At 39.6% G+C, this 27,772-nt stretch overlaps 1 protein-coding gene across 1 annotated transcript; it reads left to right on the plus strand.

Moving 5' to 3' along the window:
- The first annotated feature begins 25 nt into the window (after positions 1 to 25).
- Positions 26 to 27,772, plus strand: LOC119416281 (anoctamin-1). The gene is made up of 27 exons (XM_037683496.1): positions 26 to 154; positions 275 to 580; positions 4,338 to 4,433; positions 4,900 to 5,072; positions 5,932 to 5,986; positions 6,111 to 6,162; positions 6,279 to 6,334; positions 6,867 to 6,914; positions 7,554 to 7,618; positions 7,916 to 8,050; positions 8,149 to 8,309; positions 13,127 to 13,209; positions 17,028 to 17,039; positions 17,365 to 17,439; positions 17,528 to 17,584; positions 18,009 to 18,083; positions 18,463 to 18,664; positions 19,142 to 19,253; positions 19,328 to 19,385; positions 19,477 to 19,577; positions 19,761 to 19,924; positions 20,019 to 20,171; positions 20,344 to 20,396; positions 22,193 to 22,371; positions 23,281 to 23,386; positions 24,869 to 25,418; positions 27,117 to 27,772. The coding sequence occupies exons 1-27, from the start codon at positions 26 to 28 to the stop codon at positions 27,770 to 27,772; spliced, it is 3,912 nt and encodes a 1,303-aa protein (XP_037539424.1).

Consider the following 27,772-nt stretch of genomic DNA (forward strand, 5'->3'; position numbering starts at 1 on the left):
AGGACGAACAGCCTTCATCACAGCAATGAGTGAGTCATCGACTCTTCACTCAGCGACGCTAGTTTCATTGGCCCGATCACTGTCTGGATATGGACTCGATCCTTCCAATGGAGGCCATGTCAACCCCCCTGAGGATAACGAGCCCCCACCCCCAGTAAGGACACAAATATTCACCTAAAACACATCTCAAGTGTTAAACAGTCATCCTTTAATGCAGCATTCTACACTGAATTTCAATTAAGTTAAAAAAATTGCCTGTGTCTGTTTTTGTTAGGAGTCTGGGATCGATCTGGGACCTGGGCTTTTTTTTGCTGATGGCAAGAGGAAAGTGGATTATGTGCTTTGCTACAAATACAAAAAAAGGCGTTCATCTAGGGGACGCCTTTCCATTTCGTCCAACGGGACTGTTCCTCTGATGATACCATTACGGTTGGAAACTGAAGCGGAGTCTGGTGTGTCCAGTGCTGCTGCAGGAGACTCAGAAGAGTCAAAGTTGTCTGAGGAGGAAAAGGTTTTAATGAGGGAGGAGTTTGAAGCAGGACTGCTTGAGGCCGGACTACAGATTGAGCGAGACAAAGAGGTATGCATCTATAGTTTATCTGTTGCTTGTTTTTAATCTTTTACTTTATAGCAAGTGTGTGTTTTTCTATTCTTTAAATGTCAGTGTCTGTGCATGGCTTGGCCTTGTTTGTGTTGTTTTCTTTGTGCATTTGCTTGTGTGTTAAATCAGCTGCTGCTTTGGTTGCAGATTAAAAACGCTGACTGTAAGTAACTTGAGCCAAAAGCTGGATTACAAGACCTTCTAGGAAAATGATTCACTGTTCAGCAGTGCGTTTGCTGGCAAAACAATAAACTCTGGGGTTACATTAAAATCTCTTCTATATTTTATGGTTAGAAGAGAGTGCCCATTAGCAATGTGTAATTAATTCAGTTTTATAATTCAGTTTCAAAGTATAAAGCAGAAAAATATCTTAACTTCTATGATTTGGGTAAACAAATTTTCAGCACCTATGCGAAGGCAAAAACATGATGATCAGAACAAACAGAGGCAAACTAATTTATATGCTCGTTGGCAGAAATGAAATTTGTAGCTTAATGTATGACCATTTTGTTGAAGCCTCACCTGAAAGTCTGGTAACTTTGGGTCATATCAGCTGAAAGCTGTTCAGAAAAGTTTCCAGTAAAAAAAACAAAAAAACAAATCAAGTCTCTGAACAAAACAAGTATGAGAGACAGCAGTGTCCTAAACATCATCATGAGGAAGTCAAAGAGAACACAGTATCATTAATTTTAAACCATATTAAATCTAAAATTTTAAGACATTAAAGTGGGAATTTTAGATTCATGCAGTCTTTTCAATAACTTTTTGTGTAGGAGGCTAATGACCCAGAGTAAGGCTAAAAGAGGCTGAAGTAACTTTCCAAACTAAATATTCCAATAGTGGACCAACCAGTTTGCTGGAGATAAGATGGTTTCTGGGTGCCATCCTGTCCCCCATCGACTCCTCCCCGGCAGGCAGCCTCAGCCATAATTTGGGCTTCCAGCTCATGAAACCCACAGAAACAGGATTTCAAAAAATTAGAATTCTGTGGAGAAATCGGCCCAAATGTTGCAGGGCATGAATGTTTTAAACTCTACTAAACTCAAAGCACCTGCATAGGCTTCCCCAGGTGTCATTAAATTGCTTCAGTTTGGTTCAATTGGCTCAGTTCGGTTCAATATGGGGAAGACTGCTGACATAACTGGTCAGAAGACCATCATTGATACCCTCCATAGGATGGGTAAGCCACAAAAGTTCATAGCTAAGGAGGCTGGCTGTTCACAGAGTGCTGTGTCCAAGCATATCAATGGGAAGTCTAGTGGAAGGACAAAATGTGACAGGAGAAGATGCACCAGCAAAAGAGATGACCATGGGCTTCAGCGGATTATCAAACAGAGAAGATTCCAGAATCTGGCAGAGATTCAGAAAGAGTGGAATGAGGTGGGAGTCACAGCTTCAAAAACCTCCATATTCAGACGCATCCGGGAGATGGGCTCCAACTGTTGGGTTCCTCAGTCCTCTTTTCCGATGAAAGTAAAGTGTGCCTTTCATTCGGAAATCAAGGTCCAAGGGTTTGGAGGAAGAAGTGTGAGGAACAGAGCCCATACTGCTTGAGGTCAGTGTGAAATATCCACAGTCAGTCATGATTTGGGGTGCAATGTCCGGTGCAGGTGTTGGTAAACTCTGCTTTCTTAAATCCAAGTTCACCGCAACAGACGACCAGAATGTTTTAGAGGACTTCATGATTCCTTCTGCTGACAGTGTGTATTGAGATGCAGATTTCATTTTCCAGCAGGACCTGGCCCCTGCCCATGCCGCCAGAAGCACCAAAACCTGGTTTGATGCCCATGCCACAGTGCATGACTGGCCAGTCAACTTGCTGGACCTAAACCCCACTATGGGGTATTCTCAAGAGGAAAATGACGGGCACCAGACCCAACAACAAAGAAGAGCTGACAGCATCAAAGAAATCTGGGCTTCCATAACTCTCAGGCAATGCCACAGAGTGATTGTCTCGATGCCACGTCGCATCGAGGCAGTGATTAAGGCAAAGGGATTCCCAACCAAGTACTGAAGATTGACATATCGTTTTGAAAGTACCATATTTTGACTGATTTGTTGTGATCCTAATTTCTTTTTTTTTTTTTTCCAAAAACTGAGAAGTAGTGTGGGCTGATTTCTTCACAGTATTCTAATTTTCTGAAATCCTGTTTTCATGGGTTTCATGAGCTGGAAGCCCAAATTATGTAAAAATAAACATACTTGAAATTGTTTAAATTGTGGGCCCTGAATCTATCATCTGTTAAAGATTAACTTTTTGAATGGAATTATGGAAGTTAAACAACTTTTCCATGATTCTAATTTTTTGGAAAGGGTCCGTATTAGCCACGGTGTTCAAAGTGTGTGGAAAAAGTAGCGGCTTATACTCCGAAAATTATGGTACATGCAAGGAACTTGATTTTACAAAAATACTGCAAAACCTTTATGTATAAATTTCTAAAAGGAAGATTTTTAAGCACCTTACAAAGTCAATAAATGTTCTATAAAATGTAAACATATTGGTCATATTTTTTGTATTTTTTGTTGGAAGTTTGTCGGTATTCACACATTTAAGTTTTTTTTTTCACTTAATTATTGAAAATTTAATAATCCAACATAAGACAGGTGACCAAGTGTGATTACGTCATAAAACTTCATAAAAATGATTTATAATGGAGATGTTGATTTTATTTGCTGTTTGTTGTTTATTATTTTATACCATAGCCTACATTTGATTAGACTCTCATCAATTATTTTAGAAAAAGTTTCAACAAGAAGGCATGAAGAAAAAATATTTGGCAATTCACTGTTTTCAAGAGAAATAAATGTATCGTTTCCTAACTCTGAGTAATCCTGTTCAATAACTGTGATTTCAATATTGACCACAATAATTGCTTTTTATTTCATCCATAATCGAGCAGCCCTGTGAAAGTTATGCCCTGAATCAGAATACGTTTGTGATGTTTCTGAATAGTTGCTTGAACATTGAGGTGCTAAGTAATATGCGCTGTAACATTTTCTTTATTTTATTTTACTAAAGCTGAATATAACGAGTAATATCACAAAGCAAGAGAAGAATGAAGCTCAAGAATGATAGTCGGATCTGTGCGACTTCTGCAGTATTGTGTACTCTATTCTGGTCACTACCCAGAGTTTGTGACCATAGGTGTGGGTAGTAACGTAGATCAACTGGTAAACTGAGAGCTTTTGTCTTGCAGCATAGCTCCATCTTCACCACATGGTGCTATGGTTTGACTCTGGATTAATCAACACATTTTGTTCATTTATCCTTTATTTATGCAGGTAGTCTCATTGAGCCACGAATGATGGATAGATGGATGGATATAACGGATATAACAAGGTTGCATGACTTGTGATGCATTGGTTAGTTTCCAGCATTGGTTAGTTTGTTGCCTCACAACAATACGATCCTAGGTTCAACTCTGGACTTTTCTGAGTTGAGTTTGCGTAATTTCCCAGTGTTTGGGGGTTTTATCTGTGCACTCTGGTTTTCTTTCACAGCCCATAAACATGCATATAAGATTAGCAAAACTTCATTGTTCTAGGCAGGAGTGTGACTATGTAGCGCTTTAATGGACTGTAGACTGGGATGTACCATACCTCTCACACAATGACTGCTCAAAATAGACACCAGCTCCTTGTGACCCTGAACAGGGTCATGCAGGCATACCATCTGTATCGAAATGTCTTCCATCTTTCTGTTTCTTATTACTCTGTGTTAATGTTTATTGTGCAGAGGGCAAACGGTTTAGGGTTCATTCGGCTACACATCCCATGGTCAATACTCAGTCGTGAAGCAGAGCTACAGAAGATTAAAGTAGCTGTGAAAAAGGTAAGTTCTGTTATTCTTTAGGATTGTATATATTCTTGTATTGCAGACGTTTCTTTAAACAAATGAGATATGCACACCTCAGCCATAACATTTTGATAAGACAGTTAGACACTATTCATGTTGTTAAAAGGCTTTGTTATTCTGGGAAACCTTTATCCTTCCACTGACCTCTTCATCATTCCTCTGCAGTTGTTCTCTATATATTCTTTTACTACTGACTCATAGAACATAAGAAATATTTTTAACATGTTTGCCTATTCTCCAAACTTCCCATATACTAATTTAGTGGCATTATTTTAACGATAGTCACTTTTAAAGAGATTTCACTTAATGATTCTTTGTCAATTAACTGACTGGTCACAACTCTGTTTGCAGCAAAAGGGACTATACTTAAAATTAGACAAACTCAGTGTAATCAGAATATAGCTTCAATCAAAACATTTTTATGAATGTTTCTATTGAACAGAAATGTGAATTGCGGAAACGGACTGGCATCGCTGGAATGTGGGACTCTGTTGTTGCCAAACTGAACAAACCGTTTCAGCCTGATGTTCCCGACATTGACATCCACAGAGACTCGCAGTCACGCATCCGTTTCAAAACACTCAAGCACCCTTTCATCAGAGATAAACTCCACCTGTGAGTACGAGCTGCCTCTTGCACATGAAGGGAAATGTTTTACAAAAGAAAACCTACAGGATGGCTTAATTTGGATCCACATAATATTTAATTCAGTTAAACTTGGATAATATCTGAATTACACCAAAGAATTTTCTTATTTATTCTTGTATGAGAAGACGTGGCTGTGACATAAATTATTTACATATACAGTAGTCCCTCGTTTATCACGGGGTATCCGTACTCTGAAGACAAGCGATAAGTGGAAAACTGCAAAGTAGGAATATTAGTACAAGTAGTAAGTAGTAGTTTATTTTATTATTTAAATAAATAAATAAGTAATAATAATAATAATTAAAAAAAAAAATATATATAGATGTTTTAAACCCTTCCTACACTTTTGCAATATTCTAAACAATGTTTCTACACTCTAAACACTCTAAAAGAGCGCAGAATGTCATGATTTCAGCTCCCTGTCTTCTCTGCTCTTTGCCAGTGCAAGCACTCTTGGCCACGCCCACTTCTCCTCTGCAGCTGATCAGCTGCAGGAGGAAGTTTATCCTGCAGTATGGGCTGCACAAAACTGCAGGAGGAAGCTTTTTCTGAAGTTGTGGGCTGCACAAATGTGCAGCAGGTGCTAAATAATTTAAAATTTATTTTCAATAAAAATTCCATGCCGATCGTGCGACTCATCCATCAATCAGCCAATTGTGTGTCATGTCCAATCTTATTTTGAAAAACCGCAATAGAGCGAGTCCGTGATAAACGAACCGCAAAGTAGCGAGGGACTGCTGTACATTATTTAAATATAGTAGTGTGAAATATATCAACTTGTAATACCTGGGTTAAAATAGTTTTTGTTTTTTGTAATTTTCTGCAGGTATGATATCAACTCCACAGCAACTTTGTTTGACAATGCAACACGAAGCAGAATAGTGAGTTTATAGGATAAGATCTTCAATAAAAGCTTCTGTGAATAATATTGATTGTTTAATTCACTTTATACAGTATCATCAGGGTTTCTCGTCCTTTGCTTTACAATGCTATGTGTGTTTGTAGGTTGCTGAGATTATTTCACGCACTACCTGCACTCGCACATGTCAAACTGCTGGTGAGGTTCATCTTCATTAAAAATCAATTTTTGTTAATATTGTAGAAACACTTGATGTCTTTCTGTTGTCAATGATGTCAAACTGAATTTGTGGTACGTTTCCTTTTTGTGTTAAGGCATCCATTCGTTACTGGCTCAGGGTGTTTATGACTCTGCCTTCTCTCTTCATGATGTGAGTAAAACACAAGCTGGAGCTTTACTGGTGTACTCACTCTTTTGTGTTTGCAAAACAGTAAATGGGTCCAATTAAAATCTGTTTGCATTTCAGTTTAAATAATTTGGAATAAGTGCAGTCCACATTGAATCCAGTTATATTCAGTGCAATTAATCCAACCTGGTTTATCTTCAGGTCCAATGCAAGCAGTTCAGTTTAGTTCAATGCAGTCCAGCAGCTGTTAAAATACTTTTTTTTTACAAAAGCAAAGCGTTGACTACAAAGGCTTGTATGGTGCTTTGCATTATTTCAGATAGCCATAGAGTATGTCCTGGCCACATTCTGTCAAATCCAAGTTCCTTGACTGTTCAGTCAGTGTGTCCTGCCCAATGTGAACACTCCCACTCATTCATTCTGTCACCAAATATTTTCTTGCAAATTTATAGACAACTAGCACTGTGTGCTGACTGAACTTCTGCTATTGTTAATATGAGAAAAGATTAGTAAGCTGGTGTGTCTCATGCAAAGAACTGGTCCCTCTTTTCTTTAGGGGTCATTCACAAGAAGAGGACGCAAAGATCAGCTAAATGACAGACAGGTAAGTTGACTGACTTCTGATTTTGCTTTTAAAAATGACTAACCAGTAGGACTTGTTTAAAGGAGCCAGTCAAGGTGACACATTTCATTCTTGTTAGACATTAACAATCTACAGTTTCATCAAAGTTCATGCTCAATAATCCATGTAAAAAATCCAACAAAGTTAAGTCAGGTCCTCTGGACAGTTTCTTTTTGTTGAAACATTTCATTTTTCATCCAAAAAACTTCATCAGTCAGAGGAACCCCCAGAATCTACAGTTTCATTTGCATTAAAATGGAACTGGGAAGCCCATCATCATCAGTTGGTCTTCATCGCTTTAAGTTGTTTACTAATGGAAATTTGTAATTTTGTCAACAATACTCCGTTTCAGACCTCTAAAAATGGCTACACATACATTAAATATGTTGGATGTTTATAGCAGTGAGTCTTGAACTTGTCCTGCCGTGCTCTACCTTTGAATGAAGAAACATTCCCAGGCAATTTTTTAAGGCTAGCAATCATGCACAAGGTTCATCTCACCATAAAATTCAGCACAACATAATGATCTTTGTGCCAACAATCAATTAAAAGACAGTTTGCTTGTTGTTTTTTTAACTCTAAATCAGTGTGATGTGTGTAATGCGTTTGGTGGTTTTTCAGATCCTCCATGAAGAATGGGCCAACTATGGGGTCATGTTCAAATATCAGCCTGTCGATCTGATCAGGTACTAAGCTACAGTATTAATCTAAATGATTTGAGTTTTTGAGTGCTGTGGTAAACATGGACATAAATACCAAAATAAATAATGGTGATCAAAAGGTTTATTTCAGTTTTAGACCAGTACAACAACACCTATAATGTTCAAGCCAAACGTAATGTTCTCTCAGAATGAAGACTTTATATTGTTTGTTTTTAACACTTAATTCAAGATTTAGGTTTATAAAATGGCCTAATGGTTTAAGTCAATGATTAAAATCTGCAAACCCAGGCATATAGTTTGTGTGCTTTTTCTTGTTTGCAGGAAGTACTTTGGAGAGCAGATTGGGTTGTATTTTGCCTGGCTGGGTGTTTATACTCAGCTCCTTATCCCTCCCTCTGTGCTGGGCATCATTGTCTTCCTGTACGGCATATTTACTGTAGATACCAACGTGCCAAGGTGAGTAGACTGTCCAAAGTTATTTATTTTAGTCATTGAAGTTACCATTTTATATATCAAAATAATATTTCCCATGTGTTTTCACCTGCATATTTCAGTCAGGAGACATGTGATGAAAACCTGAACATCACAATGTGTCCACTGTGTGATGCTGTGTGTGACTATTGGCAACTGAGTACAGTGTGTTCTCTGGCCCGAGCCACATACCTGTTCGACAATGGAGCTACTGTCCTCTTTGCTATTTTCATGTCTCTGTGGGGTAAATTGACACGCTGACAGTACACTTTCCTCATAATGATACAGCATGAAAAGTACATTTCAACACAGGTTTTCCTCAGTACCATTTTGTAAATGAGTGGTTGTTTAAAGCAGGTATACAAATAAATTAAGAAAGAATTGCTGTCAGTGTAAGTAAAACCATTTCAGCACATTTGGAAATAGCAGATTGTTGTAGAAAAAAACAAATTCACAATCATGTGTAGTCTTCGTCAAGTTTAATGCAGTACAAAGCTTTGGAGAACAGTCAGTCTCACAGAAAGTCAATGTACTGTACAAGCAAGTACAAAACTTTTAATGCATTGCTCTGCCTAGGTAGTTTTGGTCTGTTCTAACTTCCTGAAATGAAATAGTTAGTTTTACAAAACTCATCAAGGCTCAGCTTAGTGTTATCAGAACCAACTGAATCCATCTGAGTCCAGGGAGGAAAGCAAAACATTTTCAAGGTTTCTTAGGGGGGAGATGATAAGCGTGTCTACCCATCTGCTTCTGGCACCGTCATTCTAAAAACAGTGATACCAAAGCAATATTATATCCATCCATTCATCTATTATCTTCCGCTTATTCAGAAGTCAGGTCACGGGGGCAATAGCTTGAGCAGGGAGGCTCAGGCATATTTTTCTTCAGCCACCTCTTCCAGCTTTTTTAGAAGGATTCCAAGGCATTCCCAGGCCAACCAAAAGACATAGTCTCCCCAGCTTGTCCTGAGTCTTGCCTGGGGTCTCCTCCCAGTCAGACATGCGGGAAGCACATCCCTAGGGATGCACCTAAGGAACAAACATCCTTACTAGATGCCCATATCACCTCAGCAGCAGTTCTACTACAAGTCTCTTCCAGATAACTAAACTTCTCAACCCATCTATTAAGAGAGAGTACAGCTACCGTGCGGAGAAAACCAATTTCAACCACCTGTATTTGTGATCTCGTTCTTTCGGTCACTACCCAGAGTTTGTGGCCATAGGTGAGGGTGGGAGACCAATGGGTAAACTGAGAGCTTTGCCTTATAGCTCAGCTCTTTCTTTACCACAACAGACCGAATCCACAATACTGCTGACACTGCATCAATCCGATTGTCAATCTCGTGCTCCATTCTCCCCTCACTCATGAACAAAACCCCAAGGTACTTGAACTCCTCCACTTGAGGCAGAACCTCACCCTCGACCTGAAGAGAGCAATCCACCCTTTTCCGACTGAGGACCATGGCCTCAGATTTGGAGGTGCTGATCCTCATCCCAGCCATTTCACACTTGGCTGTAAACCACTCCAGTGAGTTCTGAAGATAACGGCATGATGACACCAACAGGACCACATCATCTGCAAATAGCAGAGATGGAATCCTGAGGCCACTGAACCGGACTCCCTCCGCCCCGTGGCTGCACCAAGAAATTCTGTCCTCAAAAGTTATGAACAAAATCTGTGACAACAGAGTTCAACTCCCACCCTGAAGGAGTCTGACTTACTGTGGGCAATGCAAACCAAACTCTGGCACCGCTTGTATAGTATAGTATAATCTTGCTACTTGTTTTGTTTTTTTATGACATGTACTGCTGCTGCTTGTTCTTGGCCAGGTCACCCTTGTGAAAGAGGTCTTGATCTCAATGGGTTTTTATCTGGTTAAATAAAGGTGTAATAAAAATAAAATGGGGATCCAACAGCTTGTAGCAACGGGCACCCAATCCTATACTCGTGGAGCCCCACTACCCACACACACGCAGAGTGTACCCTGAGGGACATGGTCAAACGCCTTATCTAAGTCCACAAAACACATGTAGACTGGATGGGGAAACTCTCATAACCCCTCGAGGATCCTAGTGAGCGTAAAGAACTGGTCTAGTGTTTCACATCCAGCACGGAACCCGCATTTTTCCTCCTGAATCTGAGGTTCAACCAACGATCGGATTCGTTTCTCCATTTTCCCTGAATAGACCTTACCAGGGAGGCTAAGGAGAGTGATGCCCATATAATTGGAGCAGACCCTCTGGTCCCACTTTTTAAAAAGGGGAACCACCACCCATCTGCCAATTCAGTGGCACTGCCCGCGATGTCCATGTGATGTTGTAAAGGCATGTCAACCAATACAGTCCTACAAAATTCAGAGCCTTAAAGAAATCAGGGCGGATCTCATCCATCCCTGGAGCCCTGCCATCGTAGAGCTTTTAACTACCATGACGATCTAAGCCACGGTTATGGACAGATCAACCTCGAAGTCCCCCAGCTCGGCTTCCTTCGTAGAAGACATGCCCATAGGATTGAGAAGGTATGAGAAGTACTCCTTCCATCTCCTGACAACATCACTGGTTGAGGTCAACAGCCCCTTGCTTTCACTGAACACAGTGTTGGTAAAGCGCTGCCAAAGCCACCTGATGGTTTCCCAGAATCTCCTCTGAGCCAATAGTCTCTTTCTAAGGCCTCAACCAAACTCCTCCCACATCCAAGCTTTTGCCTCAGCAACAGCCAAGGCTGTGGCTTGCTTGGCCCTTTGGTACTCCTCAGCTGCCTCTGGAGTCCCACCACCCACCAAGGCCCGATAGGACTCCTTCTTCAGCTTGACAGCCTCCCTGACCCGGGGTGTCCACCACTGAGTTCAAGGATGGCCACCGCAACTCAAGGCTGCCCCCTCAACAATTGAGGTGCAGAACATGGCCCACTCTGACTCCGTGTCCCTCACCTCATCTGGGATATGGTTTAAAGCTCTCTCGGATGTGTGAGTTGAAGATCTTTCTGATGGGTTCTTTTGTCAGGCGTTCCCAATAAACCATCACTTCAAATTTGGTTCTAGTGGGTCTGTCCAGCATCTCCCTCCACCATCAGATCCAACTCACTACCAGATGGTGGTCCGTTGACAGCTCGGCTCCTCTCTTCACCCAGGTGTCCAAAACAAACAAAAAAAATTCCAACACACAGTCACCAACACAGGGGACTAAAGCCTCCAGCATACTTGCATGTACGTGGGTCCGTGGAGTTCTGCGCGTATCTGGTTAGAGTCGAAGCGGACGCCCACAGGGCATGTCCGTGCAAAACTCAATTTTTACGACCGCATACGCGTACTCCATGTCGCACAATAAACTGCCCAGCGATGGACTGTTTTGTATGAGACACCGTTGTATTAAATTCCCCTTCTTTATCCCTCATCTGGCCTTTTCTTTTGTTTTTTTTTGTTTTTGCCAAAAGGCAAGCAATCTCTTCCTCCTCCTCTGTTGACGCCATGACTGAAATGGTGAGAAATGAAGGAATTTGTCACGAGCAAATTAAAATCGGGTCCAGTGTGGCTGCGGGAGAGTCTGGAAATTTTCTAGTGGTCTGGTCTGATGTGTGGACTGCAAGGCCAGTGCTCTCTGTTTTTTTTAAAAGTTTTTAAATAACTTTTTATTAACAACATATAAACAGAACGCTGCTGCGGCTGGGGCTGCCAGCTCTCGCTTTTTTGTTGTTTTTTTTTTTTTGCAACCTCAATCAATCCAGTAGGCGTGTCAGCAAATGACCAGTCAGTGACCTCAATTTGTCCTGAAAGTAAACACCCCTTGTCTGTGGAGCTGACAGCAGTCGCTCAGGGCGGACGTTTGAGTATGAAGTCTCAACCCTCTGCGCACAGTGTGCACAGTTTCCGTGTGGCTGACTGGATGCGCGAGTATACTGCAGTCTTAAGAGTAGACCCATACCAGCTCGGCACCCCTCACCATTGGAAACTCCTGAGTGGAATAAGGTCCAGCCCCTCTCAAGAAGATTAGTTAAGGAGCTCATGCTGTGCCTCGAGGTGACCCCTGCTATATCTAGTCGGTATTTCTCAACCTCACACACAAGCTCAGACTCCATCCTCGCCAGAGAGGTTACATTCCATGTCCCAAGAGCCATCTTTGGTTAGCCAGGGTCAGAGCGTCAAGGCTCCTGCATTTGGTCAGTGCCCATGGAGTCATACACCTGACTCATATGGCCCCTTCTACTGATGGTGGGTCTGCAGGAAGGCAACTCTGTTTTTTATTTGGGCTGAGCCTGACCGAGCCCCATGAGTGGAGAGAGACCCGGTCGGTTCACCAACAAGCCCCTCACCCAGGCCTGGCTCCAGGGTGAGGCCCCAGTAACCATGTCCAGGCAAGGGACACTGTTATCCTTGCTGATTTTTGTCCATTTGAGTCCATTTGAGTTGAAATCACTCTGTTTGGCCTGTCACATTGGACCAGCCTGCCTTGGGAGACTCTACCAGGGGCAATTACAATTAGCCCCGACAGCATAGCTCCTATTCATCATGTGCACAAACTCCTCCACCACGATAAGGTGGTGATTCAAGGAGGAGGCAATATTTTAATATATATTAACATGTTATCATTTTGTTTTTGGTTGTTTTTTGGTTGTTGTTGTTTTTACAATTCCTGTATTGTTGAGGATTTTTTGACATGGGTTTCTGCCCAACAGATTGGCTATGTAGAAATATTTATTAATATTATTTACACACTAGTTACTGTATAGAAAAACAACATTGGCTATAATGTTGCAACTGTCTTTCAGAAAAATAATGAAATTTTATACTGTTAGAAGTTTAAGTGGTAAGACAAGAGGCAACCAGAACTGAACTGCGGGTGCTGCTCTCCAAAGCTTTCATGAATACAGTTTTAGTCAGATGTTGCCATCTTAAGGCTCACTGAGGCAGATGAACAACAACTTCTTAAATTGCTTCATTTTTTGTCTCATCAAAATTTTTTACTAAAGTTTGATTTTAAAATGTCATATAAAATCATTAAATAGAACCATTTGTTTTATATTCTATGATTTCCATCAGTTTTCTTGTTGTGTTGACTCTTGCAGCAGCGTGGTTTCTTGAGCAATGGAAAAGGCGACAGATGTGTCTGAGGCATACCTGGGATCTGACGAGTTTGGAGGATGAAGAGGTAATAAAATACACTCTGGGAAATGGTGTGTACACACAAATAAAGCTGGGACTATTCATTCATTGTGCCAGAAAATAATGTGTAAAATTTTTCTGTTCTTTTTTTCCATCTGCTTTAAAATCAGAGTCAGTAATATTTTAAGTGATAACCTTGTGACCTCATAACCCAGGTCATGCATGTTAAGTTTTTATTTTTCCTGGTAAACCAACAGTTATTTTTGACCTTTGAATTTCCCTAACACATTGATGTTTTCACATTCTAACCCTGAAAGGGACTGTAACTCTATTGGAGATGGCCTCAAAGTGCCCGTTTACATCTGTTGTTTTGAAAACATTTTGAATCTTTGAGTGATTTGACTCCATGTTGTCTGATCTGATGCTTCTGTTCAGATGTAGCAAATTTTCTAAAATTATGGTAAACTCAGTAAGCCTGCTGTCTTTTGGGGTGACTTATTATAAAGGCAATAAAGAAATATCAAGTATTAAGGAATACAGTAGTTCCTCGCTACTTGGCGGTTCGTTTTTCACGGACTCGCTCGCGTTTTTTCACAGTAAGATTGGTCTTGACACAATTGGCTGATTGATGGATGAGCTGGCTTGGAATTTTTATTTAAAATAAATTATTTAAAATTATTTAGCACCTTCTGCACCTGTGTACAGCCCACAACTGCAGGATAAGCTTCCTCCTGCAGCGTGTCATATCTCCGCTCTGCAGCAAAGAAATGGGCGTGGCCGAGAGTGCTGGCAGGTGGCAGAGTGCAGCTGGAGTCAGGCTGTGCTCTTTTAGAGTTTAGAAACATTGTTTAGAATGAAATTTTCATCTTAGGAGCATGTCCACTGTGAGAGACATAATCTAAAAAAAATAAATAAATCAGGAGATCACAATGTATGATTTTTAAATAATTTGTGTGTTACTGCTGCAAATAAGTATTTGAACACCTGTGAAAATCAATGTTAATATTTGGTACAGTAGCTTTTGTTTGCAATTACAGATGTTAAACGTTTCCTGTAGTTTTTCTCCAGGTGTGCACACACTGCAACAGAGATTTCGGCCCATTGCTCCACACAGATCTTCTCTAGATCAGCCAGGTTTCTGGGCTGTTGCTGAGAAACACGGAGTTTGAGCTCCCTCCAAAGATTTTCTATAGGGTTTAGGTCTGGAGACTGGCTAGGCCACTCCAGAACCTTGATATGCTTCTTACGGAGCCACTCCTTGGTTCTCCTGGCTGTGTGCTTCGGGTCATTGTCATGTTGGAAGACCCAGCCACGACCCATCTTCAATGCTGTAACTGAGGGAAAGAGGTTGTTCCCCAAAATCTCGCAATACACGGCTCCGGTCATCCTCTCCTTAATACAGTGCAGTCGTCCTGTCCCATGTGCAGAAAAACACCCCCAAAGCATGATGCTTCCACCCCCATGCTTCACAGTAGGGATGGTGTTTTTGGGATGGTACTCATCATTCTTTGTCCTTCAAACACAGCGAGTGGAATTAAGACCAAAATGTTCTATTTTGGTCTCATCTGACCACAGAACTTTCTCCCATGACTCCTCTGGATCATCCAAATGGTCATGGTCAAACTTAAGATGGGTCTGGACGTGTTCTGATTTAAGCAGGGGAACCTTCCGTGCCATGCATGATTTTAAACTATGACGTCTTAGTGTATTACCCACAGTAACCTTGGAAACAGTGGTGCCAGCTCTCTTCAGGTCATTGACCAGCTCCTCCCGTGTAGTTCTGGACTGATTCCTCACCTTTCTTAGGATCACTGATACGCCACGAGGTGAGATCTTGCATGGAGCCCCAGTCTGAGGGAGATTGACAGTCATGTTTAGCTTCTTCCATTTTCTAATAATTGCTCCAACAGTTGATCTTTTTTCACCAAGCTGCTTGGCAATTGCCCCATAGCCCTTTCCAGCCTTGTGGAGGTCTACAATTTTGTCTCTGTGTCTTTGGACAGCTCTTTGGTCTTAGCCATGTTAGTAGTTGGAGTCTTACTGATGGTGTGGGGTGGACAGATGTCTTTATGCAGCTAACGACCTCAAACAGGTGCTTCTAATTTAGAATAATAAGTGGAGTGGAGGTGGACTTTTTAGAGTCGGACTAACAGGTCTTTGAGGACCAGAATTGTTGCTGATTGGCAGGTGTTCAAATACTTATTTGCAGCAGTAACACACAAATACATTATTTAAAAAAGTCATACATTGTGATTTCCAGATTTTTTTTTTTAGATTATGTCTCTCACAGTGGACATGCACCTAAGATGGAAAATTTCAGACCCCTCCATGATTTCCACGTGGGAGAACTTGCAAAGTTGCAGGGTGTTCAAATACTTATATATATATATATATATAACTACTACTACTTGTACTACTATTCCTACTTCATGGTATTTGAGGGACTACTGTAAATAAATATAGTCACAGTCCCATCAGAACTCTCCGCATCTGCAGAAGTTGTGGCCTGATTCACACAATGGAGAAGTATATATCTGCCAAGGTTTGCTTGCATCAGAAGGATGCATCTAAAGAGAGCTCGGTGTCAGAGCTAAAATTGTAGATATTAACCTGTAAAACCCTACCACAGCACATTCAGTGTGCTGGCAGCCGTCAGCTGTTTTACACAACTTCACTATAAACATAACAGCTCTGTTTAATTAGGTGATTATAATGTGATGTTGTTCTGTGATTAAAAGCACCTCATATCTAAAGCAATTAAAATAAACATTAAACCAGGTAAATTCACCCATGCAATAATACACTTTGATTAATAAATTCCTGATAAAATGAACCATTGTGTTACGGATTTTTTAAACGGTATATTAAAACTTTAGTAAAATTATGAGGATCTGTGATTCTGCTTCCTTTAAACTTATCTTCAAAATATTCCCATGGATTGATGTTTAATTATCAGCCAGCAGCTGAGCAGACTTGATTTTTACCTTGAGACCTGCATCAGTATAGGGTCACCTTAGTTCATTAAGAGGTCCTTAGAATAGATCTTGTTAAATTATTTCAGTAACTCATAATTTATGTCCAGATTCCACAAAAAAGCAACATGGCTGATTAAAGCTCTAAATCAATACACCATGTTAACAAACAGACGACATGTTCAATAAATAAATCCCTTAAATTCTTATAAAGCTGCTAAATATCAGTGACAGTTATTAAGTGACTACAGAATTAATTCAAGCCAAAATAAATCTATTCATTGGGTTGAAAACATCTTTGGAATGAGGAAAAACTACACCCATATTTAATGTACATTGACATTTTCTGATCAGTATTTGCCCTGCAGAGTTGCATATTCAAAATATTTAATGGGACAGTGGCAGAGTTTTTGTTTATGTTTCCAGGAACTCTTCAGAGCCCTATTTTTTTATGTGAACATGATTAATTTTTCCTTTTGGACTTTATTATTGTCTACAGATGCATTTCGGTTATTAAACAATTTGTTTGAAGAGTTTATATTGTTTTATATTTTTGTAAAAGGAATAAGCGTATGTTGTAAGTTACATGACTGTGTGACCCAGAAGTGAATCAAGTTTTCCAGAGACAAAATATTAGCGTGGGAAGGCTACTTTGGGGATTAGGACAGACTGTTGTTCAGACTCAAGCATATGTGGAAACAAGAGGTCCAAACCACCTTTAAACGTGATTTGAGTGAAAGCATTGAATTTGAATTTGGATCAGATGGCTAAAGACTGGTAGCAGTGACAAACGGGGTGACCAGATGACCCAGCAGGGTCACAACACACAAAGTTACAAAGCTGTTCTTTCTTTTTCTTTCTTTTCATGTCTCTTTGTCTCTACTGCCTGTAGGAGCGGGTTCAGGTAGGAAATGTTTTACTAGTTTAATGCACACTCTTAAAAAAACATGAAATGGTTTAAATTTTAAAAGTAATACATTTTGAAATTCTGGTGCTTTTGAAACACAAACTCCTATCAGCATATTCATAATAAAATTATTTAAATTTTAAACTGATACTTTTGGTAATTTATGAGAATGAAGCATTTTTTTTTTTAAATTTTGATTTACGATCTCAACCACAAATAACGTGAAATTTTAAATACGTACAAAAATCTTACATAGTCATATGATTTAAGGGTTTTTGTTTCTGGTGCAAATATTCATTGTGTGTTTTTGCATACTCTGCAGGATGAACTAAGGCCTGAATATGAAGAAGCTCTTCAGGTGAAAAAAGCTAAGATGAAAGCACAAGCTACAAAGAAGGTAATTTATTTGCATTTTTGCATTTTAATTATAATATTTGTAACACAACTTGTATTATTAATCATGCTGTTTTTACGTCCTGTTTTAGCTGACTCAAGCTGAAGAAGGCGTAGATGGAGAGACTGATCAGATGCTGGCCTCACAGGTATCACTGAGCACACACTAAGTGGATAAACCTGCTGTGGAAGCACACAAATACACCTCTATATGGACTGTTCTTATCTTAAAATTAACCTATTTTTCTTTAAAAGAAAATACAGTTCTCATAAGCTGTTAGTACAAAAAGTTATGGAATAATTCTGCAGTTATGAGGTTATATTTGTATGACCCCCTCCTTCCCTACAGTCTATGGTTGAGTCCAGAGCAGCTTACCAGCCTGAGATTAGCCCAGATTACTGTTGGAGACATAAAGGGAAGGAGGTTTATGTCCTTTCAGATGCTCCATCATGCTCCTTCCACCACACATGTGTTTATGTGCAGAACATGTGTTCCCTACTACAGTTACTCCACTGTAATACACCATGAAGTACACATTTGTGATTAAATTTTATCCATGTTTGTCTTGACAGCAAGAACCTGAGTCGCTGGACACTGAGGATCACCTGCCTGGTTTCCTCATCAATGTGTCCACCATTCTACTGCTGGTACTGCATTCAGACTCTTTGTTTTCTTATGTATTAATTTGTCATTGCTGGCTAATTATTTGATAAACTTGAGGATCAGCAAGGCGGAAGGGTCATTATTGTTATTCTTTTGATCATCTAAGAGGTATTTAATAGAAATAAACTGTATTTCATCTTTTTCTAATCTTTAATTTGACATCAAATTTCAGTTTTCTCCAAATTCATTCACTTATCGGATCAGTTTAGTGTCAAAACAATTGATTTTAGGTCATCAAGCTGTTCACTGCAATAAAATATCATTAAACAAACAAAAGTCTGTAAAAACTAAAAATACAAATCATACCTTCTTAATTTTGTATCATGACTTTTCTTTGTGTGCATTTGGTTTGTGTGTTTTCAGATGTTTGTAACCTTCTCGGCAGTGTTTGGGGTGGTAGTTTACCGTATCTGCATGTTAAGTGTGTGGTCCATGAACCCTGATCCTGAAGCCAAGGCCCGAGTCAGGATGACGGTCATCACCACAGGCATCGTTCTCAACATGCTGGTTGTTCTGGTGTTAGAGGAGATCTATGGTGCAATCGCTGTCTGGTTGACTGAACTTGGTAATGTATTAAATATAGGTGCAGTCGAGTATTAATTATGAAATGTTAATTATTCACAGTGGGTTTATTTTGGGGTGGGAGGGAGTTAATCCTGTCCTGTCCTGTAAGACATAAAATATGTTGAAACAGACAGAAGGGATTAATGAAATGAAAGTTAAATGAATGTATTACATGCAATGAAACCAAAAAAATATATTTAACCATTTTCATAATAGATTAAAGTGACATTTTATGCAATAAACATATATTACAAATATGTTGAACTAAAAAACATTTTATGCTAGATTAGACTATAAATATATATTACATATATATTCATAAAACATTCATTAAATGTTTTTTCAGTTTTTAGGATCAGAACGAACAAATTTCATTAAACTACTCTTGTGAATCCAGTATGAGACTTACTGTTACTCATTAAATGCCAAATTAATGTTCTCTGTTGATGTGTTTACTGCTTTGTTTACTTTTCAACAGAACTTCCAAAAACAGAGGAGGAGTTTGAGGAGAGGTTAATCTTTAAGTCATTTTTCCTCAAATCCATGAATGCCTTTGCACCTATTTTTTATGTTGCCTTCTTCAAGGGCAGGTGGGTTACACTTTTCATCCCTCAAAGACAAAAATCCAGTCTGTTTTATGCGACTTAGTCCTCTCTTCTTACAGGTTTGCAGGGCGACCTGGTGATTATGTTTACATGTTTGGAGACTATCGTATGGAGGAGGTCTGTGCAGCTTTATTATTATTAAGATGTAATACATTAATGTTCTAATGAAACGGTTAGGAACCCTAAAGACTTGTTTAATGATCCACAGTGCGCTCCTCCAGGCTGCCTCATTGAGCTTTGCATCCAACTCAGCATGATCATGCTTGGAAAGCAGCTCATTCAAAACAATGTGTTTGAAATTCTCATACCGTATGTATATATTATTATAATTCCTTAAGCATTTTTTTTATATTAAAAAATACTTTTTATTTTGCTCTTTCATAGCATCCAGACTTTTGCAGAATCAGAACTGTGTTGTAAAAGTTATACTTTTGCCCTGCTGCTTTTTTGTCTGTTTAGTTTTTGTAAAATTTTTTTTTTTACTTTCTGCAGTAAGCTGAAAAAGATGTACAGAACAATACAAGAAGAAAAGGGGAATAAAAGAGCTGCAGAAGATAAAGAGAATGAGCAAGAGGAGAAAAGACCAAGGCAACAATTTGACAAAGACTTCACCCTTGAACCATTTGAGGGCGTTAGCCCGGAGTACATGGAAATGAGTGAGTCTCATTTAGTCTCTTACTCTTTCTATGCATTGACTCACTCAGCACTGCAACGGCACAATATAATATTATGTATATTATCTTATTACAGTAATCCAGTACGGATTTGTGACACTTTTTGTGGCTTCCCTCCCGCTGGCACCTGCATTTGCTTTACTCAACAACATTATTGAGATCCGCCTCGATGCTGCAAAATTTGTCACTGAGATCCGGCGACCGGACGCTGTGAGGTGTAAAGATATAGGTACAGATGACTTCTCTTTCAGTCTTTATATTAGGTGTGAAAAATCCTTCATCACTATCATTTTCCACTCTGAATTTCCATCTCCTTTCCTTTACACAAATGTTCACCCAAAACGTGGACGGACACTTTTTTCCCTTTCCCCCGTTTGTCTCTTTGTTCATGCTGTCTTCAGGGATTTGGTTCAACATTCTTTGTGGAATCAGCAAGTTCTCTGTCATTACCAATGTAAGTGTTTGTGTGTCTCTTTTACACCTTTTTTTGTCTACAAGTGAGCTAAAAAACACAATTTTCATTGTAACAACAAAGTCCATGCTCAATAATCCAGGTATACAATTCTTATTGTACATCATTTGTAGTTTGTCCGTGGGTAGCTAGTAATGCTCAGTTTTTAAAGGCACAGTCTTATTGATACAATCTATTTACTTGGTTACTAAAACACCACAGACAAACACTGTGTTACTAAGCAGATAATACACCAGCCACACTTATAAGACCTCTGGAACATATTTAATCATACAAAACCCTGTTTTATTGTATTGTCTGTTTTAAAGGCCAACATTTTATCAGTTCTTGTTTAGACTTTCTTAAAAGCTGCATTCACTGACATTGGGGGAATTGGAAATACCTTCTGTACGTCAGTTCATGTGAGCTTCTTAACTTGAATGGGTCCAAGGCCACCATTGGCCACCCCCTGGCTCCACCATTATGCCTGGTTGTAGATAAAATTGCTCCCTCCACCCATCAGAATACATCACTCTGCGCTGCCTGGGACAAGAAAAAATAATTAATTACTTCTGTTCCTATACACAGTGTATCCCGTACTCACTTGAATATTTTGCACCATAAACATTATTCTTTACTTGTTAAATTCTAGTCCAGAAAAAAACTTGGAAAAACTCATCTTGAAAACTAGAAACATTCACTATTCAAATCCCTCTCAGTGAAGTGGGACTTTGGTGAACCTCTTGTTTTAAACTTGAAATGTAAACTGCTGTCTGTACTGCATTTTAAATCATTGCAGTACCCAAAAAAGAAACATTTGTTTTTGATGTATTGGAGACTAATTTACATCCAAATATATATCAATTACAGAATAAAAAATGTTTCTTACATTAGGCCTGTTGCGATAAACAAATCAATTAATCGCATGATAAATGAAAATTATCTACCTCGTTTTCATTTATTGGCTTTATTGTTTCTTCGTGTCTCTCTCTTTCTACTGAAGACACTGGATGACAAAAAGCTCAACTCCGGTGCTCTTCACTCCCTTTTTCTTTTCTCTTTAAAATCAATTTTAACTGTCTAAAATCGCATTTTTGGATCGTTAAAAGCAGCTAAGCTGAGAAGCTAAGCTACAAGCTAAGCTAACAGGGTGACCTCTGGAAACAAACCTCCCGTCTTGTCAAAGCTCCAAAATTCACAGTTGAAACCTGTGCCTTCGTCCAAACAGTTGTTTTTCTCTGCAAAAAGAAGCTGAGAACTTGTTTACTGATTTTTTTTTTAATTAAAAGCTTTGTGTGAAAAATGCTAAAGAGCTCAAACCAAACCGAGCGTCTGCCATTTTCAGAACTGAACAAAAAAGAACGAGAGACAGCCCATGTCACGTCCAGGGCCTCCCTCTTATTTTTCTTAGAGACACGCTGCTCGCTCCCTCACTAGCCATCCTTCGGTTCAAACTGTCTTATACTGACATCAAGCGTTTTACTGATATGTTTTTAGTCTGCGTCATAAGGTTAATTTCTCTTAATTTGTCATAGATCTTTAGACATTTTTTTTCTTCTGACCATTAATATTACAGTTCTACATCTCTTTGTGGCCAGATGTCACAAAAAGTGACTAGCAGGAAATTAACTTTACAACACTTAATAATGGTTAGTCAGTCAGTGTTATGACTCATCCTAAATCTGTTGTGTGAAGAAAGTTTTGAGGCATTGCAGTTTGATAGACTGACGATGTGTCAGCAGTAACTTATATATGTTATCATAAAAGTGATGACGTTTTAACTCGTATTTATGTTTCAGGCATTTGTCATCTCCTTCACATCGGAGTTTGTTCCTCGAATGATTTACCAGTACATGTACAGTGTAAACGGCACCATGAGTGGCTATACGGAGCACTCGCTGTCCTACTTCAATGTCAGCAACTTTCCTCTTGGCACAGCACCAAACACCACACTCATCACCGGTGTCACCATGTGCAGGTCAGAGTGATTCTCCTACCCTTGACTTACCTCGACCTTCCTTTAATTCTTTTAGCCATCAGCTTAACGCCACGTTTACAGCAAAAAATGGCATGGATTGCAGCGTCTTACTGAGGACGAATCTCAAGATAGTATCTTACTGTGATGCGACTGTTTGAGTCTAGTTGGTGACTCGAGATTGAGGAAAATTGGTTAAAATTGCAATTTCACTAAATTCTGACCAGCTTTGTGGACATGCACTGAGTGGCCAGTTTTGAAAATCATAGCTTGTCAGGTGCATGGCTTGTAAAACTGTATTTTAGGTGGCACACATTATTTTGTTTCGCTCACATCACACCCGCCTCAGCCTGCTTTGCACCCACCTTGGCAGCTGCCTCAAAGCTTATAATTTATTTTACTGGAGTAAACTTTTGAATTAAATGGAGACCGATATGGGCCACTTTTATTATATAAATAGCATCGGCCTGGATTTTAGACCTGAACATTTAGGGCTGCTGTCTCTGATGTTTCCTGTCATAAGCAGGTGTCAAAATACAGCTCAAGCTCTTTATAATTTACAGAAGCTATAGTAAGTTGGCTTTATGAGCCCACAACAACTCAGAGACATTTTGTGAGGAAATTGAGATCCTAAATCATGTTGTGGCACTAGATGTACTTTTTATTTTTTTATCCGTCTTAACTGCGAAGCACTTTGGTCAGCTGTTGTTGTTGTTTTTATGTGCTGTATAAATAAATTGGCATTGACACAGTTGGAGATTCTCTTGTTAATGTCGTTCTGCAGTCACCATCAGTTGCAGCGCAGTCAGATACTACTTTTTGCATCAGCAGATTTTTTTTTTTTTACCCTACATTCAGTCATGCTGATCAAGATTGCTTTTTGTTTATCCTCTCAGTCTCTGTGTTTTTTAGATATAAGGACTACAGAGATCCACCGTGGGGACAAGATGCCTACACCTTCTCCAAACGGTACTGGTCTGTGCTCGCTGCCAGACTGGCCTTTGTAATCTTCTTCCAGGTATCAAACATATTTGCAACAGATGGTATTTTTATGCCTGTTTTTAAAAGTGGTGTCTGACTTCTAATTCCCCCCCCCCCCACACACACACACACACACACACACCGAAATTTAAATCATAAAACTTTTTCAGCTTTCAGTTTTTCGTGTACTATTAAACTATTTCTCGGTGGCTAAGCAAATCAGTTTTAATGTCGTGTAATTTATTTAATCTGCGAGACATTGTAGGTCATTTTGACCCAAGGGCAACAGGAGGGTTAAAATAAGACTTATCACTAAATAAAGGATAAAGACACTTATAGTAAAATTTTTAAAAAATCAATACATCCTGAAGGATTATTAACTAGCAAATAAAATTAACTTAATATTTCTTGAATACATTTATTTGAGAACAAATTTACAAATCTTCTTTAATAAAAATAAACCTAATCAGATGAACAAATCTTCTAAAATTATTAATAAAGGACTATTATTGATTGTCTAAGATAAAACTAATAAAACTTTATAAAGGATAAATCCATCCTAAGAAAAATAAATTTTTCATAAATATTAAACCCTTATAATGGACAAGTAAACAATTAATAAATGTTACATTATAACTATCAAACCATTTTAATGAATAAATACTGGACCTTTTATAAAGCATTAATAAATAGATGGTTATTAATTTAATGACGTTAGTAAAGTGGTACTTAAAAACCTAAAACTGCCAATTTATTGAGACATCTAACAACTGAAGGAGTCAAGTGCTTCTGGCAAGAAGGCAGCTTCCGGTCTGGAAAATGATCTTGTAAGTTTGGCACCTTTCCTTGAAGAGATCATGGTCTTCTTGGCAGAGATATGAGCTTAACCAGGCTGGAAGGAGAGTATCAGTGCACAGCTAATTATCAGGACTTTTCGGAGATGCCCTACTGAGTTCAGAGCCAGAATCTGGCAGAGTCACTCGGGGTCTGCATGCTTCAAATTATTATGATGCCTCACTCCAGCCAAAGACACTTGTTACTTTGGAAAATATTTTCTTTACCAGTCCTTTTTGGTCAAGTTATCCCCAGTAGACGACGCTGCAACACTATATGTGACTGTGATGTTGATCAGATCTCCGTTTCCTGTAAACACACTGTTTTGAATTGTAGCCAGAGTTCAATCTTTGTTCAGGTAGATTAGATCAAGTCAAAGGATTATGCCGCGCAAGGTCAAAGAGTAATTCAAATTCCTTTTGGCAAAGTCCCAACATGTGCCTTTTAGTGAGGTTTATCTTCTATCCGACCACTTTGCAACAAGGACCTGATTGGTGGAGTTCAGCACCAATTGTTGTCCATATGAAAGGTTTTCCTCAGAGTTAATGTGCACCAGTCCAGCTCATCTGCATCTGCTGGAACAGACTGGTTTGATTACAGGTTAATAAATGCATAGCATTCACGGAAATTACTGTTGTTTTTTTAGCAAAGGAAAAAAGATCCATCTTGTATTTTTTTCCGACAGAACCTCGCCATGTTCCTCAGCATGTTGGTTGCGTGGATGATCCCAGATGTACCACGTTCTCTGCGGGAACAGCTGAAGAAAGAGAACATGGCATTGATGGAGTTCCTGCTTGATCACGACAAAGAAGCATGTGCCAAAACTCACTCCGCAGAACGCCCGGTCCCCTGCTTCCCTGCCAACATAGATATTGTAGTGGATGTTGCACCAGAAGAAGATGACATGTGCCAAGTGGAGAATGAAGAGGAAGAAGTGAAGGTTGAGATTAATCTCGATGAACCCACAGGGTCTAATGAAAGTAATGCAGAAGATGGGAAGTTATTAAAAGAAGTTGAAGATGAAAGCCAAGAAGAGCAAAAAGTTGAAGTTAGTGAGGGGGAAGGAAATGACCACGAAGATGTAAAAGAAGAGTATGAAAAAAGGAGCAATGAAGAAGAGAAAGAGGAGCAAGAGGGACAAACACATGGAGGTGAAAATGAAGAGGATGAAAATGAAACGGGGGAGACTGCTACTGTAGATCTGGACTCCTTCATGCGCAAACTGGGCTTGTTGGGTAAGACTAAAATTTTTATTACAACATAACTTGGGGGTGGAAATCTTTAGGCATCTCACAATTTGATTATAATTGGGGTGAGGGGGGCAAAAGGTTAGATGATTTTTTTTTTTTTTTTATCACAGTTCAAACTAAATCCTGAGCATAGAATCTCTCATACTTATAAGAAAAAATATATATATTTTGTTATACATGACGGTATTAAACAATTTTTATTCCAACATGATTTTGGAAATTAAATGAACAAAGAGTCAAAGTGGTGAGTGCAGTCAGATACATAATAGTCTGACGATGGATGTTCTTACTTCACCCATTTTCTAGTGTTCCCATGATGCTTGTCTTGTAGAGTGTGAGAATGACTGTTAGTATCTTCAACATGGGATCATTTTCTATTGTGGTTTTTAATTAAGAAACATGGCACACAAGTCCTGATCTTCAACCACTGAAGATCATTTGCAGACTTTGTAATTTGCTTAGCCTTTTTTTAGTTGGGTGAAAACTTTTGGGGTTACTCTCTTGATTATCTTTTGTTAGCAGCGACAGCTACCCCTGGCTGTTTTTGCTTCAAGTGGAAACATGTACACAACCTTCATATAGTGTGGCTCTTGTCAACATCATTTTTCTCTTTAGCTTCATAGAAGCCAAAATACAGTAGTCACTCACTTATCGTGGTGGTTACATTCCAGAGACCCTCGTGATAGGTGAAAATCCACAAAGTAGGGATGTTATATTTATTTCAGTATTTATATGTAGTTTAAGGCTTTATAAACCCTTCCCACACTTGTGCAATGTTATAACAATGTTCTAAGCTCTCTAAATGCTCTAAAAGAGCACAGTGAAAGAGAGCAGACAGACTGATACTACGGTTACTGAGCCAATCAGCATCCAGGGGCGGACTAGCCATCAGGAGCACCGGGATATTTCCTCAGTGATCATTGAGGTGGACTAAAAGCTTGGTTCGGGTTGCGCTTGATTATTTTAAATAAAAAATCTATGCCACTTGTGCAGCTCACTCGGGTATAAGACAGACCCCCACCCCCTCCTTTCTTTTTCTGAGGCTGTCTGCCCAGAAAAAGAAAGGAGGGGGTGAGGGTTCTGTCTTACACCTGAGTGAGCGGCATGGATTGTTTATTTAAAATAATCAAGTGGAACCCGAACCAAGCCTTTAGTCCCTCTCGGCGATCACTGAGCGGGCCAGGCCACCAGGAAATGTCCCGCTGCTCCCGATGGCCAGTCCACCCCTCAGCACAACACTCTGGTTGGTTGCCTTGCATCAATCAGCCAATTGTGTGTCGTGTACAATCTTACGTTGAAACCCGCAAAAGAGCGAGACCGCAAAAGTCAAAAAGCAAAATATTGAGGGATTACTGTAGTTCAAAACACTGGTTCTCAAAGTAAAATGAGCTGTCTGTACGTTTCAGTCAGCTTTGTTCTCCCACACCATGACAGTCCAGTTACTGCATTTTCACAATACAGAGTTCTACTTTTGCAGCAATAAAACATTATTTTGACATTTTTCAATTGATTCAGAATTATTTATGCCCACATCATGATGCATCAAATATAGAATATAACTTCCACCTGTAAATATAGTGCAATTTTCAACGCCATCTCCATTTTTAAGAGCTTTACTCCTATTTTACATGAACTAAGTTTTTGTTGGTGTCTTTTGATTCCTTTCTTTTATTTTTCTTCTAGAAGAAGATCACTTATCAAGTACATCTGTAGCCGTTGAGCTTCCCTGCTCAGACTCCACTCAAGAATATAAGAAAGAGAGGAAAACTTTTTCAAATCCTTGGTCAAAAAAAGGTTCAGTCCAGAGCCTCAAGGGCTCCAAGGCAGACATTACATCATCATATGTTGACACTAGGATGTTCTCACTAAGTGCTCCTCCTCCCAGAGAGCCAGACTCTAGGGTAAAGTCTCGCTGCTCCACACTTCCTTCCAAATACAGAGGGACCGAGTCTTGTTACAGCCTGCCGCGGCCCAGCCTCTCCACCAGCCTTACCAAGCTTCAGCAGCAGGGCATGCTTACTCCCCTCGTTCCTTTGGCCTGTTCACAATCCACATCAAACCAATCATCATCTCCCCTGCAGACCCTTGTGCTACCATCATCTCCAAAACCACGAGTGTCCCAACAGCTCCAAGCCTCAACTGAACTATTTGTGCTGAAAGGCCCTCCACCTCAGTTGCCACGTTCCAGGGGGAAAACCCGATGCTCCACCTTGCCTCCACGACAGAGAGCACCTGACACTGAGGAGCCAACAAGGCCTAGCCATTCTACTAGCTGCACAAAGCTTGAAGGCATCCCACCCTCCTCGAGTGAACTGAAGCACAAAAACACACCGGTATGA

The sequence above is a fragment of the Nematolebias whitei genome, chromosome 10 (genome assembly GCF_014905685.2).
Source record: "Nematolebias whitei isolate Nwh7 chromosome 10, NemWhi1, whole genome shotgun sequence".
NCBI classification, from domain to species: domain Eukaryota; kingdom Metazoa; phylum Chordata; class Actinopteri; order Cyprinodontiformes; family Rivulidae; genus Nematolebias; species Nematolebias whitei.

Coding starts and splice junctions, on each gene's coding strand:
- LOC119416281 (XM_037683496.1), top strand. CDS start 26: ATGAGTGAGTCATCGACTCTTCACTCAGCGACGCTAGTTTCATTGGCC. Junction 5,987..6,110: donor ATGCAACACGAAGCAGAATA/GTGAGTTTATAG, acceptor GTGTGTTTGTAG/GTTGCTGAGATTATTTCACG. Junction 6,163..6,278: donor TCGCACATGTCAAACTGCTG/GTGAGGTTCATC, acceptor TTTTGTGTTAAG/GCATCCATTCGTTACTGGCT.